The 20261-nt window shown below is 37.0% G+C and overlaps 1 protein-coding gene across 1 annotated transcript in view; it reads right to left on the bottom strand.

The window, feature by feature from the left end:
* Nucleotides 1-3593: 3593 nt before the first annotated feature.
* Hao1 (hydroxyacid oxidase 1) overlaps nt 3594-20261 on the bottom strand; it is a 48033-nt gene continuing 31365 nt past the window's right edge. The window contains exons 5-8 of the mRNA XM_048347422.1: nt 13819-13910; nt 6207-6365; nt 6026-6095; nt 3594-4164 (exon numbers count right to left, since the gene is read on the bottom strand). Coding sequence (XP_048203379.1) covers nt 4094-4164; nt 6026-6095; nt 6207-6365; nt 13819-13910 — 392 coding nt within the window. The 3' untranslated portion in view covers nt 3594-4093. The remainder of the gene's footprint in view (nt 4165-6025; nt 6096-6206; nt 6366-13818; nt 13911-20261) is intronic.

Here is a 20261-nt window from a genome sequence, read left to right as displayed (position 1 = left end):
TTTGGCAAGATAAACAAGCAAATGAATAACACAGCAGTGACACAGATGCCATTTGCAAACTGCACGCTAAGAAACATCAATACCATGCTATTCATTAAAAAAAAAAAAAGGCTGCAAATCCAGGATTTCAAGCCTGATAGGCATAAGGAAGTTTATTTCACACTCACATTCTTCTGCCAGATAGAAGAATATAGGCAAACATAAGCAAAGAAGATTCTGGTGATTTCCATTGCTACTTACCTAGCATGTTTACAGAACTCAGGCACGGTTCTATTTAATGGCCTAGACTGAGATTTGGAATATGAGGAAGACAAACATGTATAAGGACATTATATTTTAGGGAGTGAGAACTTTGTAGTTCATACCAGATGTAGGCCCATCCATGTTTAACATGAATTGCTCAATGTACAAATGACTTAAAAATTGCCAACACTGAAAAAAATTTACATGTAAATATAGCTAGATACCCTTCTGGAGAAAGTCATTAAAAATAAAAAGTATACTTTCATGAAAATCAAAAGAAGTTTCTGACAGGAAGAAAAAGTGGAAATAGCCCAAACATTTAATGATTATAGAAGAGATAACTTGACTGTGGCATATCTCTACAATGGGTCACTACAGAACAATGCACAGAAATAATTACCTTTGGTACATTTCATAACATGCATGGCTTTTACACAGGATAAGCAGAGAAAGCAAAGTGTATAAAAATTGTTCCAAGTTCAAGGCTCCTCAACACCATTGGCAATACAAGTCAAGAAAGTTGACTTCTAAAGGAGCAGGTACTTTGGGAGATGATGAAAGTATTCTTCCATCATATTGTACATAATTGCACAATGTAAAAATTAATCCAACTATATACCTATCACCAGTCACTTTACACATCTCTATAAAAAGTATACTGGTATTAGAAGTAGGAAATTGAAAGGGAATACCAAAATTGAGAGACATGGGGTAAAAAAAGACAAACAACTACAAAAGCAATACTTGCAAAACTGTTTGGTGTAAGTGAACTGAACACCTCAGCGGGGGAAAGGGAAAATGGGAGGAGGGAGGGGGGTATGAGGGACAAGGTAACAAACAGTACAAGAAATGTATCCAATGCCTAATGTATGAAACTGTAACCTCTTTGTACATAGGTTTGATAATAAAAATTTGAAAAACAGTAAAATGTAAAGAAAGTATCAGTTATCAAAGAGCAGCTTTTGGCAATTAAGGGTGGGGTCATGCATTCTGCCCATAGCCCTACACTAACAGCTGGCTCACTCATCGGATGAGATAGAACCTTTGGGTTTGAGAACACACAATATGTTTTAACAGACTTCTAGGTGTTTCTGGTACACATGAAGTTTGAGAAACACTAATCTCATGCATAAAGTATATAAAACAACCTACAAAAAAGATAGAATTAGACTACCCACTTCTCATTGCTTCCTCATCCAACCTATCAAAATTAAAATAAATTTGGTAAGGAGATGGATACCCCACAATATCCCAAGGATATGTGTAATGTATGTGTTTATGCATGAGATTCAGGATAGTATGCACAGTTGACTTACTCAAAGAACTGATGACAAGTTTAAGGAATAAGTCTCATAGCAAAAATTATGTCATCAACACAACCCCTTCCTGTTTCAAAAATTAGATACTTTGTCTTTAGTGTTATCACCACTGTCAAATTACCTTTAAAAAGTTAAATGAAACAATTGTATAGCTTTCTGATTATGGAAAAAATATCAAACATAAAGCTCTCAGATCTGTTTTCCAACTCTGCATTCAAAGAGGTGGCACCCAGGAGCTCATGACAATGATAAGAAATTCACATGTGAAACTTAATTTTCTTTATTTTCACTGGAATGAGCATATATTTGCACAAACATCTTTGGTGGATCTTTATTCTCCTGATAGAAAATGCCATAGGAAATCATCTCCCCAAACATCAGTCACTGCAATTTATCATCTTCAAAAAACAGTACCCTAGGGGCTGGGGATATGGCCTAGTGGCAAGAGTGCCTGCCTCGGATACACGAGGCCCTAGGTTCAATTCCCCAGCACCACATATACAGAAAACGGCCAGAAGGGGCGCTGTGGCTCGAGTGGCAGAGTGCTAGCCTTGAGCGGGAAGAAGCCAGGGACAGTGCTCAGGCCCTGAGTCCAAGGCCCAGGACTGGCCAAAAAATAAAAAAATAAAAAATAAATAAAAAAAAAATAAAACCTAACAAAAAAACAGTACCCTAAGTCAACATAAATACTCTTTGCTACCAACAAAAGTATTAAAAATCAGAATCCAGAACCAAGGTTACTCTATAACTACTCCTTGATTACTACTAACAAGGAAAGTAAAAAAAAAAGACATAATAAGACAATAGTATTTCCTCCATATATTTGGAGAAAAAAAATAAGGAATAATATTTTATTTTGTCACAGAGATTCTTTTTTGAAAATATCAAACTTAGATATACTTTCAGAAACAAAGTCTATGCTTGCATCCACATGGTGATTTAGGAGTGCTCTGGAATTTAGTGAAGGGAAGGTGGAGATAAGTGAAACAGACCCCTCCAAACAATAAAATATATTGATAACACCATTTAAAAATCAAACTTTATGGTGGTGATTCTATCAATGGTGTCACTCAATGCTTCACAATGACTGAACCTTCAATTAGGGAGATAGAAATCAGGTTAAAATTGTTTTCCTATGAAGTTTACCTTCCATTTGTCAAATACTGAATGTGGAAATAAATCTGAAAGTCCTATGATCAGGTGCATAGGATTGCCAGCAACAACGGTATCAGGGCCTCCTCATTAGTGGATCATGACCTGGGAGCTTGATACCTACAATCACACCTTTCCCCTTCTTCTGTTCTTCCATTGCATCCTAGGAACAGAGTCTTAGCTGATGGTTCTGCTACCCTACTTAGTAATGGCTCACTTTCATTCTGGGCATGGACACGGGATTGGTTAAAACATGGCATAGGACAGTAACCTCAGAAATCTGAGAGGATCTACACTTTCTCTCTTGAATGGTCTCCATATAACATGACATTAATTGGCAGACAGACGAGAAGGAAGGAAGGAGGGAAGGAAGGGAGGGAGGGAGGGAAGGAGGGAGGGAGGGAAGGAAGGAGGGAGGGAAGGAAGGAGGGAAATATCATGACCAATTTCAAAAAACTAGAAAAAAACAAAAAGAAAGGGTCCTGATTTTCATTTTCTATGGTCTTTAAAAAGTATGTAGTTGGATTGGAATGTGACTATAAATAAAGAGGGAGCAAAAGAATAAAGAAAAGAATCTACAGAGAAAGAGAAATGAATGATGTATGCATAATGATACCAAGGAGAAGATTAGCATTTAAAAATTTAAGTGACTGTAATCTACATCATTGCAAATAGACCAAAATCTGCTTTATTTTAAAAAATATGCTTTATTTTGATTAAGAGATAATATACTCTACAAAGCATGACAATATATTCAAACACTAAATATGCATTTGGAAGCCCACATTTAAAGAAATAGCACAAGGTGTTAAAAAATAAAACTAAACTGAAAGTATCTAGAAAATCACAAATTATTCCTTTATTTCAGTCCTACCCAGTACTCCCTTCTCCATGTTGTGAGTCCCAATCTCATGTTACTCTGAGCATTTCCAACATTTCTAACCGGAACTTACAATTTAAGAACCAGGGTGTACCAAGGCTATTGAAACACAATGCAACTTCATAAACAGTGAGATCATTATCTCTGTGCCTCCATGTTCACTACCTCAAATTTTACCAAAAGGATATCTTTTGTTTCCCAGCACTTTCGCCTGCCAGAGGATGACGTTGTCTAAACACATTTTCAATGTTTTCTTTTTTAACAGTTAATATATTTCCAGGATGCAAGTCCATTTCTTTCTAAAAGGTTCCTAGGACTCCCATTGAAAAGTCAAAAGCAATGAACTAAAAGGGATCACTTTTTTTTTGTTGGAGAAGAACGACACCCTTTGTGTTGAAGTGGGAAATTACAGGCTGTGGTCGCCCTCTGCACAGTATCTCTTTGTCAAGTAATACATACTGAAAAAAAAATAATACAGATGGGAAAATATTGTGCACTGTCAGATCTTGGAAACAGCCAAAGGATTTTTCCGCACCAATGTCTTGTCAATGGCTTTCACATTCTGGCACCCTGAAAAAAAATAATGCATACATTTAATATGAAATGAATGCAATAATAATCAGGCAGGTAATCGTTTTCCCAAGGAATGTAAAACTTGACAAATGTAAGGTTTATGATTCAAGGTAGGCTTGCCAAATCTTATGTGGCATGAGACCATTTTTATTACCTAAACAGTCCTTAACACAAAATGACTGGCACATATTTTTATTAACACAAAGAGTGTATTCTTTCTGCCACATTTAATAGAGAGCTAGTGGCTGAAAGCTCCCTTTTAGGATATGTCTGAAGCAAATGAAAATGTGTAGGGAGGATTCATAGACTGGCATTCTTCTTATGTAGGCTCTGACAGGACGATGAGCATAGCAGTGCGTAGATAATTTATCTTGGGGGGAGTTCTATCAGGACTATCTATATTATTTGGGTCACAGAAAAGAATTCGTATTTACCACCAAAAATGGAGGAGTGGACAATTTGCTCAAGGCCATGTTTTGTTTTTTTGTTTGGTTTTTGCAGCTGGAATTCCATTTGGAATTAAATAGTTTTAGTTATAATACTTATTTATTCATTCATTTTCTCAACAAAATTCATTATTTATGTGTCAGATACTATTCTAAAAATTTAAAATATTGCAATGATGACAAAAGACAAAGAGATCTCTGCCTCACATTGGTTACAGTCTAAAAGGAAAGCAGGAAATGCATAACTCATATAATTAGAAGGTTATTCATATGACAGATGATATATAGTAAGTGATAGGTGCTAAGGAAAAAGAAGGAAATGAAAACAGGGAGAGAAAAATGGCAGTTCAATGGATGGGTGAATAATGGATTGCTGACTTAACCAGAGCAGTCACATAGGTCTCTTTGCCAAAGAACAATTTACCAGAAAGCATGAAGGACACAAGGAAGTTGTTCCTTTAGTTATCTGGAGTAGAGACATCCAGGAAGAGTGCATAGCCAATGTCAAAGCCTCAAAGCTGAAGTACAGCTGACAAAGCCACAGAATACCAAGGAGGCAAATGTGGCCTGGAGGGATTACACAAGGGTGCAACAGTAAGAGCTGCGATCAGAAAGGGTCAAACCACATAAGGCCTTGTAAACCACTATAAGGACTTTGGTATTTACATGGAATAAATCAGGAGTCATTGGAAAGCTCTGATCAGAACAGTAACAGGAACTAACTTGGTGTTTTTAAGTGACATTTCTGCTTGCAGTGATTGCAGATGTACAGAGGAGTGGTAAGCAAAGACAGACCTCTTACATCCACAGAAAGAGAGATGATGATGGGGTTCAGTCCCATTGGTGGCAGTGGAATCATCCATTGATTACATTTTAATAAAAGTATTCTAATATTTATAGCCATATTCTGATTCATTTTCTGATTATATCCAAATAATAGAAGCCCTATATGTGCAAGAGTGAAGAGAAGAAAGACAAGAATCAAGAATGACTGGAGATTTTCCAGTGAAACAATGGTGTGAACATGTCCTGAGCCTGGACAGGTTATACTTTGAGCAGGTAGAGTGGAGAGATTTAGAAGCCTAGTGTTTTACTGGTAGAGGTTGGCTTGACACTGCTAAGTGGAAGGGCTGACTAGCTAGTAAGATGTATACACTTGTGGGATGAGAGAGAGCAAGGTAGTCTGCAAAGTATCCATGATGACACTGTCAAAGATGGAGGCTAAGTAGCTGCCCCAGGCTATGAACATGATAGAACCCCCCAGCTCAGAAGTGCTCTGCACTGAGCTGTAAATATGAAGTCAACTTCAAATCCATGCCGTCCTCTTTCCGCTCACCCATTTTTCTCCACTAAGAAGCCTGGCTTAAAGACACAGAAGTAAAGAAAGCTGTACATGAGCAGGACAGCCTTACCACTCAGAGCCATGGCCAAACGAAATTCTTCTTTGAGTATCTCAAGGACATCTTGGACACCTTTCTCCCCCTAAGCAATTAAATAATTCCAAATATATTGGATTAATCAGTGTGTCTGCTTTCATGAATTTATTTCACTGTGAAAGCATTGTTTCATACATTTATTGCTTGGTCTAGATACCTGGAAAGCTAAGCCCCAGATGATGGGTCTCCCCACAAACACAGCCTTGGCTCCTAAAGCCAATGCTTTCAGAACATCAGTGCCTTTTCTCACACCTCCATCCAGGAAAACTTCTACCTTTCCTTCCACAGCATCCACAATTTCTGGCAGAGCATCAATCTGTGGAGAGAAGAAATTGATCATTTCACATTATTTGTGTTAAACTGTTGTTAAAATTTACCTCCAAGGATCTTATCTAACTAGGGCTAATGAGAGAGAGAGAGAGAGGGATTGAGGGAGAGATATTGAGGGAGAGAGAGATTGAGGGAGAAGTATTGAGGGAGGGAGGGAGAGATCGAGGGAGGGAGAGAGAGATCGAGGGAGAGAGAGATCGAGGGAGAGAGGGATTGAGGGGGAGAGAGAGAGAGAGAGAGGCTTAGCAGTTTTGTATAAACAGTAAAATTAATTCTCTCCAAAAGAAAGAAGTAAAAATAAAAAAACTAAGCTGATTTGGAATTAAGCAAATCATTTCCCTTTCAAAGTACAACACTGGTTTGTTTTTCTGTTCTGAATATTCAAATTCAAGCACTTTGATCAAATAATTTGAAGTTACTTATTATTGTTATCTTTAAGTAGTGGTACAAAGGAATTCAAATTCTACAAATCAGTTTTAATACCGTGCATTTTGGTCATTGTCACTCTTTCATCATTCTTCTCCATTTTTCCCCAACCTCTATAGCTTTTCTTTAATGAAAATAAATCATGTATCTTGTTGATATTAATTGTTGTTAACATTTTTTGCTTATTGCAAATCAGTGGTTGAAACTCATATAAGCAGTGATAGGTAAAAATACAAACATAACCAATTATGAAAAACGTAGTCTGTCATTGATTTCCCTGTCTACTATGCATTTGATTCAGATATACATTAGAACATTTTCTGTGTAACATTTTCCTTCCTCCTAAAGGAACATGATCACATGTAATATGAAGGTTCTTGTCCTGATTTGCAATGAATGATCAGATAAGCAAATACAGGATTCTCACAGAGTTACCTGATGGCTTGTTTTATTCTTCCCAATCATTTACACATCTCTAAATTCATTTTCTTCAATTTCCCAGTTTCCCTACTAGAAGTGGAAAAAAGTTGCCCAGTCCTTGCCTTTGATCTTGGCTATACAACATGGTTTGGTTAATAACATGTGTGCAGATGGGTCAAAGGGCCATTTCTGAGCATCACCTTTATGCAGCCCTATCTACTTACTCTCGTATCTCTGCCATGAATCCTCTGGTGAACATCCCCAGGACATGCTTCTCTCACTAGTTGGACCCCAGGGCACCTATTCAAGAAGTATAGCTATCCCAGGTAGGCCCATCTGTACCTGAAGCATACAGCCCATACAGCTAGCTGTTCCCAAGCCTCAATCAATACACCCTGTTAGTACAAAATTTCCCACTTAAAATCACTGAGTTTGGAATCTTTCATTTTACAGCATCATGTGGTATTATCTAACTGATGAAATTGACTGTTTTGTTATAAATCTTCATGTTTGAGAATTGGAACCATTCCTGTAGATAACAAAAATCTATGAAAATGACCCACACTCATCCCAAAATGTTCAAATCTAAAATGAAATCTAGACTCCACTTAAAATGTATGCTGTGAGGCTATCATACTCTTAACTGCACTTTTTCCAGAAATAACTGTGCTAAAATCACTCAAAGGCTTTCCTACTTCTCCCTTAAAATTTTAGTGGCTAAACTTAAATAGGGTTTTATGCAAAAGGCTAAAAACCAACACAGCTACAGATTTGGAGGAAGTAAAGGCAACACTTGGCACGTGGCCCCTAAATGTCTGGCAGGTAATATGATTTTCCCCTTTTCTTTTTGGCTTTTCTGCCTTGCCAAGCATGCTTTGGATCCATTTACCTATGTCCCCTTTCCTATACATAGTCCTCCTTTTACATTCAGGCAAGTTACATCAACATATAAATGCTACAATTTCCAAGTGATGATGCAAACCATAATTAAGCATATTTCCCCCATTTGAAACCAGAACCAAAGAAAAATATTAGCTAGCTCCAGTTCAATATGCATTTTCAAAATCAAACAAATCAAGTCTGTTTGGATTATTCCCAAAGCTGAATCTGGCCTCAAAGTAAACTAATAAGAATACTTAAAATGTGAATCCTGGGTTACAAAATGGAGCACGCATTTGTACGTTATGTGTCTGTGGATAAGGAAGTTCTTTCCAAGGGCTGAATCTTTCTAGCCATTCTTTATTGTTCAATAGTGGAAGCTTCTTGAAAATATACATTATTTAAACAATTTTGATCAGGGCAGATTGAATAAATAAATATAGGTACATAACCCACTTTGTTAAAGTCTGATTCCTGTTTATTTATTTTTTCTTTTGCTTCACATCCCCTTAATTATTTTCTTCATTTCTGAAATTTTAGATACAGGGCTTTAAATGACACAAACTAAAATAGTTGAATAAAATCAACATTAAGCAAAAACCAGAGCTTCTTTTGTTAAGAGCCAAGGAAATGAGTGTGTATAAATCCACTCCTGATTCTAGACCTCACCCATCCATTCCTCTTGTGAACTTGTTCCTAAGCACACTTAGACCAATGCAAATCTCACCACTGTGGTTTCCCTATCTTCTATGTTCTAGAAGGATTATGGTGCACTGGTATGAGCAGAAGCTAGAGAAGATGGGAACTGGCCACATGACTTGTTTTCGCCAAAAGAATGTAGAAGTTAATGATATGTCAGTTCAAAGCCTCGTTCTCAGGAGACCTGGTGTGAGTCTCTAGAAAACCTGCCTTCTCATGAGAACAAGCCCATTTAATAGACTACACGACGCAAGATATTGCAGAGCCATCTCTGCCAAGATCTTCTGTTACCAGCCTGACCTAGGGGACCTAGCAGATTACCACAGGGTCTTTCTGTGTATAGACCACAGTACACAGAACAGATATCAGCTTATAAGGCCAACCCACAAAACTGCGAAAACAATAAATGACTATTGATTTTAACCAGCAGGTTTGAGAATGGGTTGTTACACAGCAAAAGTCAATTGATACATCAAATGTTTCTCAAATAGGGAATTACATAGACCCTTTTTTACTTTAGGTTTATTTACTTCATCAGGCCAGAACTGGGGGTACAACTCAGAGCCTTGCATATTAGGCAAGTGTTCAGCCGCTGAACTCAACCACAACCCCACAGATTCCTTTATAAAAGAAAAAAAAAGCAAAGTACAATAAGCCTCATGAAACATACTTAAGGATTCAATTTGACTCCTAATTGCTTATGAAAATAGTTTACAGTAGAAAAGAACATTATAAGTTTGAGGTAGTTTGAATTGAGTAAACAAGAAACTAAATCACAAAACTGGGGTTGCTGTTAGGATCCAAACTCATCAGAGGGTATCCCTGTCTGAGAAGCTCTGTTGCTGTGGATTTTATAAATTAATTTTGGTCTATCATATCATATTATTAGAAACCAACTTAGGTCACATTACTGCCATGATAGTTTGAGCCTTGAGATGAACTTAGTTTTGTATGCTTTTTTAAAATTTTTGTCTATTCTTGTTTAACTCCTTTGGGATATAGCAGCATCCTGGCAATAATTTTCAGAATAATGGATTTGGGATAAAGGGCTAAAAAGAACTGAAGTGTAATTCCTGGTCTAGAATTTCTAGTAATATGTATTACTCCTTATCAGGGAACCCCATGATTTAAGAAATGTGTAAATCGTATAGTCCCATCATTGCATTTTCTTTTTGCAATCAGCACAACACTAGGAAGAGACTCAGGAATAAAAGAAAAGTCTGAGCTGCCTTCTGTACCTCTCTTACTCCTTTAGAAGGATAAGGGGTAAGGCATTCAAATTCAATGCTCCCATTTCAGTGTCCCTCCCATGACATCACATTGCTCCTGGAATCTGAGTGATGATGTAACCACGCCTTCAGACAGGGAGACTTTCTGTGTATCTCATGAAAAGTTGTACACCACAGCCTCCTTCATGCCTTTGCTCACCTCAAAACCCACAAACCGAAGGGGGAAAAAGCACCATTTGCCATAAACTGAGTACTTTCTCACATTTCTCTCATCATTGTGGGCCTTAAATTTGCTCTAAAGTGTGAGGCAAAACTCAAGCAAGTATCTCTCTTCATATACATAGAGGAGTGTTATTGTTTTTTAAGAAAACGGTCTCTGAGACCGCAACTCAAAAAGCCCTTTTAGGTAAGTTTCCATATGCCCTCAGCTAGAAGGAAAGAAACCACACCATTTAGATATTTTCCCCTTAAAATCTAGTTAGATTTGATTTCATGAGATTTATATTTTATTTTTAGAAAACAAACTTAATTTGGCCCTCACACTAAGTCTATGTCCTCATACACAAGTGAGGCATAAATCTGAGGAAAAGCCTTGAGCTGTAACCAACTTCTCCACCCTGCTCCATACAGGGCTTCACTTTCCATCTCTTTTTTACCTGTAGGCAACATTTAATATCACCTAAAATGTCATGTCTATAGAATCAAAGCTGAGTCGGACAGGGCTGGCAACTTCCAGTTCTATGATTTTAAATCTCTGACAGGATAAATCCTACAGTGTACAGACTTGGTTGGCTAAAACCTTTAGTGTTTCAGGAAAAAAAATCCTGACTGCCGTATATGCACCCAATATTCCCCTGTCGACATTCATTCTGCCTTAAGACTCTCATAGATGTTCCATGGATATTGTTTTTTTTAAATAATTACTTACTAATTGTCAAAGTGATGTACAGTTTCATATGTAAGGCCATGGGTACATTTCTTGTACTATTTGTTACCTCTTCCCTCACTCTCCCCTCCCCCCTCCCCCTTTCCCTCTCCCCCCCATGAGTTGTTCAGTTGGTTTACACCAAATGGTTTTGCAAGTATTGCTTTTGGATTCATTTGTCTTTTATCCTTTGTCTCTCGATTTTGATATTCCTTTTCACTTCCCTAGTTCTAATACCAGCATATACAGTATCCAGGGTACTCAGATGAGATAAAGTGATAGTGTGGGGACAACCACAGGAAGGGGATACAAGAGGATCATCAGCAAAAGAAGCTATGGTTTCATATTGCATGTTGAAAGTAATTACAACAGTGATATAACACTCGTTTCCATAAAATGGAGTTCATTTCACTTAGCATCATCTTATGTGTTCATAAGGGTACAGCTATTGGGCTCTTGTGATCCTCTGCTGTGACTAGCCTAAACCTGTGCTAACTATTCCCTATAGGGAAACCATAGAGTCCGTGTTTCTTTGGGTCTGGCTCACTTCTCTTAATATAATTTTTTTCCAAGTTCTTCTATTTCCTTATGAATGGGGCAATGTCATTCTTTCTGATAGAGGCATAAAATTCCATTGTGTACATCAACCAGCTCATTGAATGTGGTAGTATTTGACTACATCCTGGCCTCTCCACTATTATGGAGTACAACATTCAATTCCTGTTGTCTGAATAAATTCTACAGGTTATTCCAATGACAGACACCATACAGTAATTATGACTCAATAGTATTGATAAAAGAGAGAATGAGGTCTGGGAATATGGCCTAGTGGTAAAGTGCTCATCTTGTATACATGAAGCCCTAGGTTCGATTCCTCAGCACCACATATATAGAAAAAAGCCGGAAGTGGAGTTGTGGCTCGAGAGGTAGAGTATTAGCCATGAGCAAAAAGAAGCCAGAGACAGTGCTCAGGCACTGAGTCCACTCCCCAGGACTGGCAACAAACAGAACAAATTTAAAAAAAAGAAGAGAGAATGATGTATATGACAATCTAATTCAGAGAAGCTCCACCATCAGGAAACCCAATCTGATATATATATATATATATATATATATATATATGTTGGTATTGTTATTTAATACAACTTATTTTGTCTGGTACATGAAATTATAGACCATTATAGCTGAAAGGTACTAAAGGAATCATCTCGTTGATATTTCACTTCAAAAGATAAGGAAATTAAGATTTGTAACAGTTGACTCTCTCTTCCCTTGCTCAGTTTGGCCTTCCCTTTTCTCAGTCATGGTCTATGGTTAATTATCAAAGACCCTTGGTGGTTCTTTCTAGTCTCATGCCCTGCCAAAAATCCTCTGTTGTATACCTTCTGTTGTATAGCTAATGACTCATAATACTCAAGACCCTCTCCCTTAGCCAGGAAAATGATTTCTCAGGAGTCCACCACTTTCATTTTACAGTTGGAACACCAGCACAAGTCATCCCTCCACATAACACACTTAGGCTCAGGACTGTACAACCAGGAACCCACTTGTGACAGGGCAGCTGTCAGGGGACAAGGTAGCTGCCACGTGATGTCCTCTTCCACAGAAATCAGCCAAGTCCTCACAAGTGGACAGCCTTTAAGGGAACCACATCAATGCCTGCATCTTATAGTTTCTGGCCACTGTTTCCAGATTAGAGATGGATGAAATCGACTTCATGTTGTGTCAGTCCACACAACCTATGATTGGTCTCTGCTTCCCTACTGTTTGATGAATTTGTATTGGTTTCTTTGGCTTTGAGATCTCTTGGGGATAATTGTTCTCAGCTACAGCTCTCAGCACTGTTCTTTGCGGACCAGTTTAAACTTTGTATCTAGATTTGTCTGGACCACTGTATAAAAACCATAGCTTTCTATTAGAATCTCCCAGCTAACTTAAAGCAAAATCCTAATGTCTATGCACCATCTACTGTTGGTTAAGATTCTGATCTGAGGTGAGGCCTGGGCATGGTGATTCCTTCAAGTACTTCAGAGTTCAAATATTCACCTGAAGCCTGGGGCTGGTGGCTCACACCTATAATCCCACCTACTCAGGAGGCTACTAAGGAATGTGGCTCAAAGCTAGCCTGGGCAGGAAAGCCCCTTAGACTCTAATTTTAATTAACCACCAGAAAACCAGAAGTCATGATGTGGCTCAAAGTGGTAGAACACTAGCCTTAAGTGAGAAAGCTCAGGGACAGTGCCCAGACCCTTAGTTCAAGACTAATAACGGACAAAAACAAATCAGCTGAGGTTCTGCTCAACTCAACTCAAGTTGCCTATTTGCAGCTGGCTTCCTCTCAGCTAAAATGTAGGACTTCTATTTTCGTTCCTTTCTCAGTAGTTTCTGTGAACTTTTACTACACTCCTCCCACCCCCTGGAAATTCCAAATTGTCCCTCCTCCTGACTGTCACATTGTGCCCTTGATTACAAATCCGAACAAGACTTTAGTAATTTCCACAACTGTACGTTAGTTTATCTTCTTTGTATTCTTGTAGCTTGATCTTTTCCTTAACATTCCAATTTATATGATACCTACTGATGCACCTATAATTAAATGTATAATTCATGCCCACCATTGCCTTACAACTCAGCATGGCTTCTTTTATAACTACAAATAAGTACATTAGGCTAGTTAAAATAATTGTATTATCTAGCCATATACTTCTGCACTACTTAAATCTTGAGAGCTCACACATTCACACATAGTTCATGTTTGGTGATTGCACAAAACCACACAGAGGACAGGCAAAGCTAAAGATAGTCAACTTCTGATGATATGGAAATTCCAAGGAGAAATCTCCACACAGGTAGAAACTCACAGTGGCTGGCACTCCATCAAGTTGTCGAGCCCCATGATTGGAAACCAAGATCCCATCTACACCGTGTTTAACTGCCTCCCTGGCATCATCACCTGGAAAAAGTAAAACACCATCATATAGAAACAGCAACTTAACTGAGGACTCAGTCTCCCAGTCAAAGGATGGACCACTTCTCACTCACGTAATGCCTTATTTAATAGTCTGAGGAATAATTTAAAAAATAAACTGCTCATAAATTGAATCAAAGAAAGGATTTGTAGTTTTCTTCACTGCAAAATTTAACATTTATGTCAATAAAATTGTGTAATAGAACTATCCCTAGATAGTAAATGTTCATGCTCTTAGAAACTACCTATGCAAGAGTATAGTCAAGCTAAAAATTTTTAATTGATTAAATCATACCAGTTTTAATGTTTAGCAGAATTTGTACTTTATAATTTAGGTATTAAATAATATGAAAGTGGACACTGCATTGAGTATAATAGGCAATGAGTAGACACTATGAAAAAAATGAGTTATGCAACTTGTGGATGGAGACAAGAGGAAAAAATAGGGAGACGGAGGGAAGGAGTGACAGATTCTTTACTTGACTTTTGTAACTGTAACCCCTCTTTATTCAATGCTAAAAATGGAATATATTTAAAAATGATCATTAATACAAAGTGATGTCATTTACTATATTCAATACTATGTACTATTGCTAAGTACTATTTTACTATAGTAGATATTTCAATTACTATTGTATCCCCCCCACTCCCTCTTTAGAAAAGAAGACTGTGTGAGCACATGGAGGGAAGGCAGACATCTACAATTCAATAGTGGAAACCTTCCCAGAAAGTGTGTTTGCTGACACCCTGAGCCCAGACTGCCTGCCTCTGGCGATGTGAGAAAATAGACTTGTGTTGTGTAAGCTGTCCTGTCTATGGTATTTTGTGATGGTGGCCTGAGCTGATTACTGCCATTGTCATGACTCATTTTTATTGAAGAGTCCACTTTTAAGAAATGGTATGAGAAACTCTTAATGAATTGCTACCATTCACTAACAATAAAAGGTCCCTGGCTTTCAATGGTTGGACTTATAATTTTTCAGTTTCACCATGGAATGAAAACAATATGCATTCAGTTGAAACTGTGCTTCACATTTTGAATTTGGATCTTTTCCTGGGCTAGCCATACACAGTGTGGTACTCCATCATGACTCTGGGTAGGGGCAGTGAGCTGTCACTCCAAGCCAGCCTCAGCAACACAAGGGGAAATAAGCAATATTCTACAATGTACTGTGTTGGCAGTGTTTTTCGGATGCTGGTATCCAATAAATTATAGAAGATATTTAACACTGTATTTTAAAATATGCTTTGTGTTAAACACTTTTGTCCAATTGTAGGCAAATGCCTGTGTTCTGAGCACATTTACAGTGGGACAGCCTATGCTATCATATGAATCAGAACATGACCATGGAAGATGAGGAACAGCTATAATTTGTAGTCCAATATTCACTCTTAAGACTATTTTGTTGTATGTTTTCTTATTTGTTCTCCACACAGGTTATATCCTGTGCTAATTTTTACATTAAATATGACTGTTTTTAGCTGTTAAGCCAAGCATGCATTACTCCATGGAATCTTCTTTGTAACTTCTGTGATATTCATGGGGGAAAAAGGCCCTATTTTCAAATTTTCAGGATGACTTTTTCTCCATCCCATTAATTACTTCATACTTTACATTGGATTGTTACTTGATATTTGTACCATATAAGTTTCTACACCGCTTTATTTTTACCAGAATTCTAATTGCTTTCCTTTCTTTTTTTAACCATTGATTAGGAGACTTTGGTTTAGCCTCATGTTTTTTAAAACTTTCATTCCATCCACCCATTTAACTTACCATATCCTTTCCTCTGGATGCAACCATAGAAAACTACTTTCTTGCTTTATTCTGTTGTGGTTACTCTAGCCTTATTTTCTGTCTTCATCCTATAGGGTCATTCTCATTCTCTCTGGGTTGACTATGTTGGACTCTGATGGGTATCCTAATTCAATTTAGTTTACATAGTACATTTTTAGTGTGTTCTTTTGCAGCTCCCTAAAAAGGAGTCCATGAGAGTAAACACATAACTTAGCTTGTACTTGAATAGTGGGATCAGGTAAGAGAGTCTAGGTTGAGACATTATTCTTTGGTCTTCTAGAACCCATTGCTGACTTGAAGACTTGCCTCTGGAATGACTTGCATTCTTTTATAATTAAACTGTTTAAGGTTTATTTTATTGCCCTTTGTATCAATTCCATCAAGAATATGCTGAGCTGTGATTTATTTCCTCAAGATATTATCTTTCAGAAATTTTTCATCTTTAATTATTTCTTCCTAAACCTTTCTTACATTTTCCTATCTGAAATCCTTAACAGTTGGATATCTGGCATGTTGAGGTGATTGTCATATCTCTTCTCAGATGTTTATTCATTTAATCATACTTTTCCCTTTGTCTATTTGTTGTTGCCATTGCTGCTTTACATTTGGAGAAATATCTCTGACTACTCAACTCCTCAGTCATTTCCATTTTAGCTCCAGTGCTTTCTGAAAGTTCTTTTGATTGTATTTTCTGTTTTTCTGAATCCATCATTTTGATACTTAAAAGTTGTGTTTTTCACATTCCTGTCTTTCCTCTGAGTCCAGCCTTTCAACAGATTCTTCTTTATTCTTTATATTTTGGTGTTTTTTTTTTTACTAACTCTAATCTTAACCATACCCTACCCAACCCTAATCTTAACCATCAACTATCCCAAATCCATACATGACTGCATGCATAATACTTTTTTACAATCCTAACCCACTCCCCATACCTAACACTTACCATATCCCCTTTGCTAACCAGTGTTATTTTGGTGATTTTGATATGCCTTGTAATAGTGAATTCTCCACTGGTACTTAGGGAAGAATGGCTGAGGGACTCCTCTTAGAGTCCTGGGCTGTTTTGATTATCAGTTTCATACCTAACAAGTCTTTGCCTAGAGTGAAGATTTTTTCCTAGAGCTCCATGTGGAAAAAAGTTAAAACACATCAACTAAGGAGTTACTGGATCAGGACAAGTATCTTGTCATATTGTAAGTGGCACCCTCCCATATGTTGACCCAAACTTTTATTGGGTTCTTTTGGAAAAAAGAAATGTATTTTTCCTAACTGAGAGGTGAATGCTAAGCTACCCACTGTTAGGTAAGGGAAGGAGGTCAGAACAATTTCTGGCTGGTACAACAGCTTCAAAAACAGATATCTAACTACTTCCCTGGCTTCCAGCCTTTAGTTGTCCATCTTTGTCAACTTGCAAATTGTAATTCAAGAGCCTTTCAGGAATGCTATTCCATTACTTGTGTCTGCCTCTACTATGGATCATGAGGTATATTTTTTTGCCTTTTCCTTATATCAACAAATTTCCTTACAATCTGTTTCTTTCATAAATTCACTGAAGTCTCTCTATTACTATGGCTGTTCATCTTCTTTTGCTCTGCTGTCTTTGGCACACACACACACACACACACACACACACACATACACACACTTTAATTTCAGTGGGGTGTTGGGTACATAAATATCCAATCCATAATTGAAGCAGGAGCTCAGCACACTATAATTTAAAGTGTCCTTAAAATTTTCTCTAAAGGCATGACACCAATGCACTTTTTCACAGTGGAATTATGTGTAATGATAGACATGTTCTCTATCTGTGTGGTTACATACAGGGGCCACCTGTCACATACAGCACCTGAGAAACTAAAAGGCGGCAATATGACTCCAGAGCTAAAATCATGCCTTCATTTGATTTAAATTAATTTAAATAGTCCCAAGTGACTAATGGATACAACATTGGGTAGCTCAACTTTAATATTTGCATGATCTTACAATATCCTAATAAAAAGATAAATACATTATCGTAGTTGTAAAAAACGTCTAGATGTAGCCACTAAAGAAATTTAACAGACGATGTAAAATTTTCTTCTAAAATTGTGTGGTTTGCTCTGGTTATCTAGCTGTATGTATGATACCAAACAACAAGACAACTGTTAAAAAACAACTTCAAAACCAAAATATGTGAGTTATGCTGTTTTATAAACACCATAAGGAAGCATGCATGTAGTCTTCTAATTTACATTCAGTTGCCAGCCAACAAGTATTTACAAACTTTATTTTGAGAAATCATATATAACTCATAAAGAAATCCTATACAGTGCAAAATAATTAGCTATGGAGGCTAAGTCCACCTGGACTGCAGGTCCACATTTGCTGCCCACTTTCCATGTCAGTGGTGAGTTCTTTAACTTCCTTGTCCTACAGTATCAAATGAAGATGACCATCCACATCAACTTGGTCTGTAGACTAAATTAATTGAAGGTTTAGTAAGTACCTGATATGTGTTGAGCACTAAGCTATATTTGAAGTGTTATTTTTTACTTTCATGTGACACTGCAGGAAGTGTGTACCAAGAAAATGAGGAAGAGTAAAAGAAAGAAGGAAAATCTATTTGCAGAATAATTTGTGCAAGTGTATTTGTGTGTTCCTTCAAAATAATAGGTTCTGAATTTTCCATTGGAAACACTGCTACTTAGAGGCATTGCTTGTTGTGTTTTCATCATTTCAAGTGGGGTTCTGTGTTCTCTAAGTAGTACTTGAAATATAAAGGAAATGGCTTACTAAGAATTTAGGATATGAGTGTGAAAGAAACAAAGACAGTAAAAATAATTTAGAATCAGATATAAATTCCTTTCATTACTGATTATGAAACCTGTCTACAATTTTATACTTTTTATTATTATTTTGTATTTTTATTTTGTATTTATTTGTTTTGCATTCTCATATATGGCTGGGGATTAAGTGGTACAACACAAGCATGAAAGATGCCATAGGTTCAGCATTACAAAAATAAATATCTACATAAATATGTTATTTTATAGAAAAGCAATTTTGACTTCATGAAAGGGTAATAATGCTATTATCAAAAAGATCATGAATTTTTGATATTGTCATCTATCCTCTGAGAATGTTAATTTGAATTTCATATTTGTTTATTTCCTATCCATGATATTGGCAGCCTAAGAAATAGAATAGTCAATACAAATAGCTCTGTCTACTATTTTATTATATTTCCATTTGTAGTCTAAAATAACAAGTCAAAATCTCAAGTATTAAGATTTGCCCTCAAGCTCCTGAAGCTTCTAGAACAGGGATCTATACTGATTTACATGAGGTTAGTAAGTAAATCCTAGATACATGATGGCAGTTTTGAACAAAATCTAGGAATAGTGAGTGAATATTGTTTTTTAGTGAGGAGGAGAAGTAAGAGAGCAGGCAGGAGGATGAGAGGAAAAGAAGGTAAGAACAAAGGAAGACAGGCAGGAAGGAAGGAAGGAAGAAGGAAGAAGGAAGAAGGAAGGAAGGAAGGAAGGAAGGAAGGAAGGAAGGAAGGAAGGAAGGAAGGAAGGAAGGAAGGAAGGAAGGAAGGAAGGAAGAAGAGAGGGATAGAAAGAGAGACAAGAAAATGAGTTCTAAAAAGTAGTATGCTTTTGTTTATAAAAAGCCACTTGTTTCCTAGCATACATTTTGGTGAAGTAGATCTTTGGAGATGTCTGAAGTAGATGTTTAGAGTTTTGCTGAAGTTCTCCAAGGGTAGAATTTAATCACAGAAAAGAGATTACATCTTACATTCCAATTAGTGTTCCTTAAGATGCAATAGTTAAGATGGAAGTAGGATGGGATGTTTCCTCTAGCTCTTTGCAGTTCCTGCAAATACTATCTACTTTTCTGGTAAAAGAAAAATGAAAAAAAAAATGGTGACTTGGTGACTTCTTGAAGGAAACCTATGAGATGGTGAGAATCAAGTTTCCCAGAACTGGCCCTCCTACCCTACCCCCATATCCAGATGAGGCCTATGTGTTACATGATGTAGTTGTTGTCATAGAGATGATTTTTGTTTGTTAAATAGATGAAATAAATAGTTACAGAAACCCAGGAGAATGTAAACTTCACATGTGTAAATAAATAATTTCCTTTCAAATGCCAAATTGCCCCATTCTTTTTATCTTGCCCTTAAGCTCTCGCTAATTATACAGACTCTCATAGTCTTCCCTGCAGATTTTACCAAATTAATATTTTAGTCACATATTAAGTGTAAAACACGATGAAAGCAGGTAGCAATGAGCTAGACAAGCTAGGAAGAGGAGAAAAAAAGAGAAGATAGAGATGGTAGCAGTAAAAAGATCTCAGACTATGAAGTTCTAGATGCCAAAGTTATTTTCAATGTCACAGGTCATGGTAAATCTAATGAATGGGTTTTGCATCATAACCTAGACAGCAAAGCTGTAGAAAATGTTATGAATTGGGAACCCCAAATAGAAAAGTTTTTTAAATTGAACTGACCTCATCTTTTTACATTTGTCCCTTATTTAACTAAGAAAATT

This window comes from Perognathus longimembris, chromosome 6 (genome assembly GCF_023159225.1).
Source record: "Perognathus longimembris pacificus isolate PPM17 chromosome 6, ASM2315922v1, whole genome shotgun sequence".
NCBI classification, from domain to species: domain Eukaryota; kingdom Metazoa; phylum Chordata; class Mammalia; order Rodentia; family Heteromyidae; genus Perognathus; species Perognathus longimembris.
The sequence above is the reverse complement of the archived record's forward strand: the minus strand, read 5'-3'. Positions and strand labels throughout refer to the sequence as shown.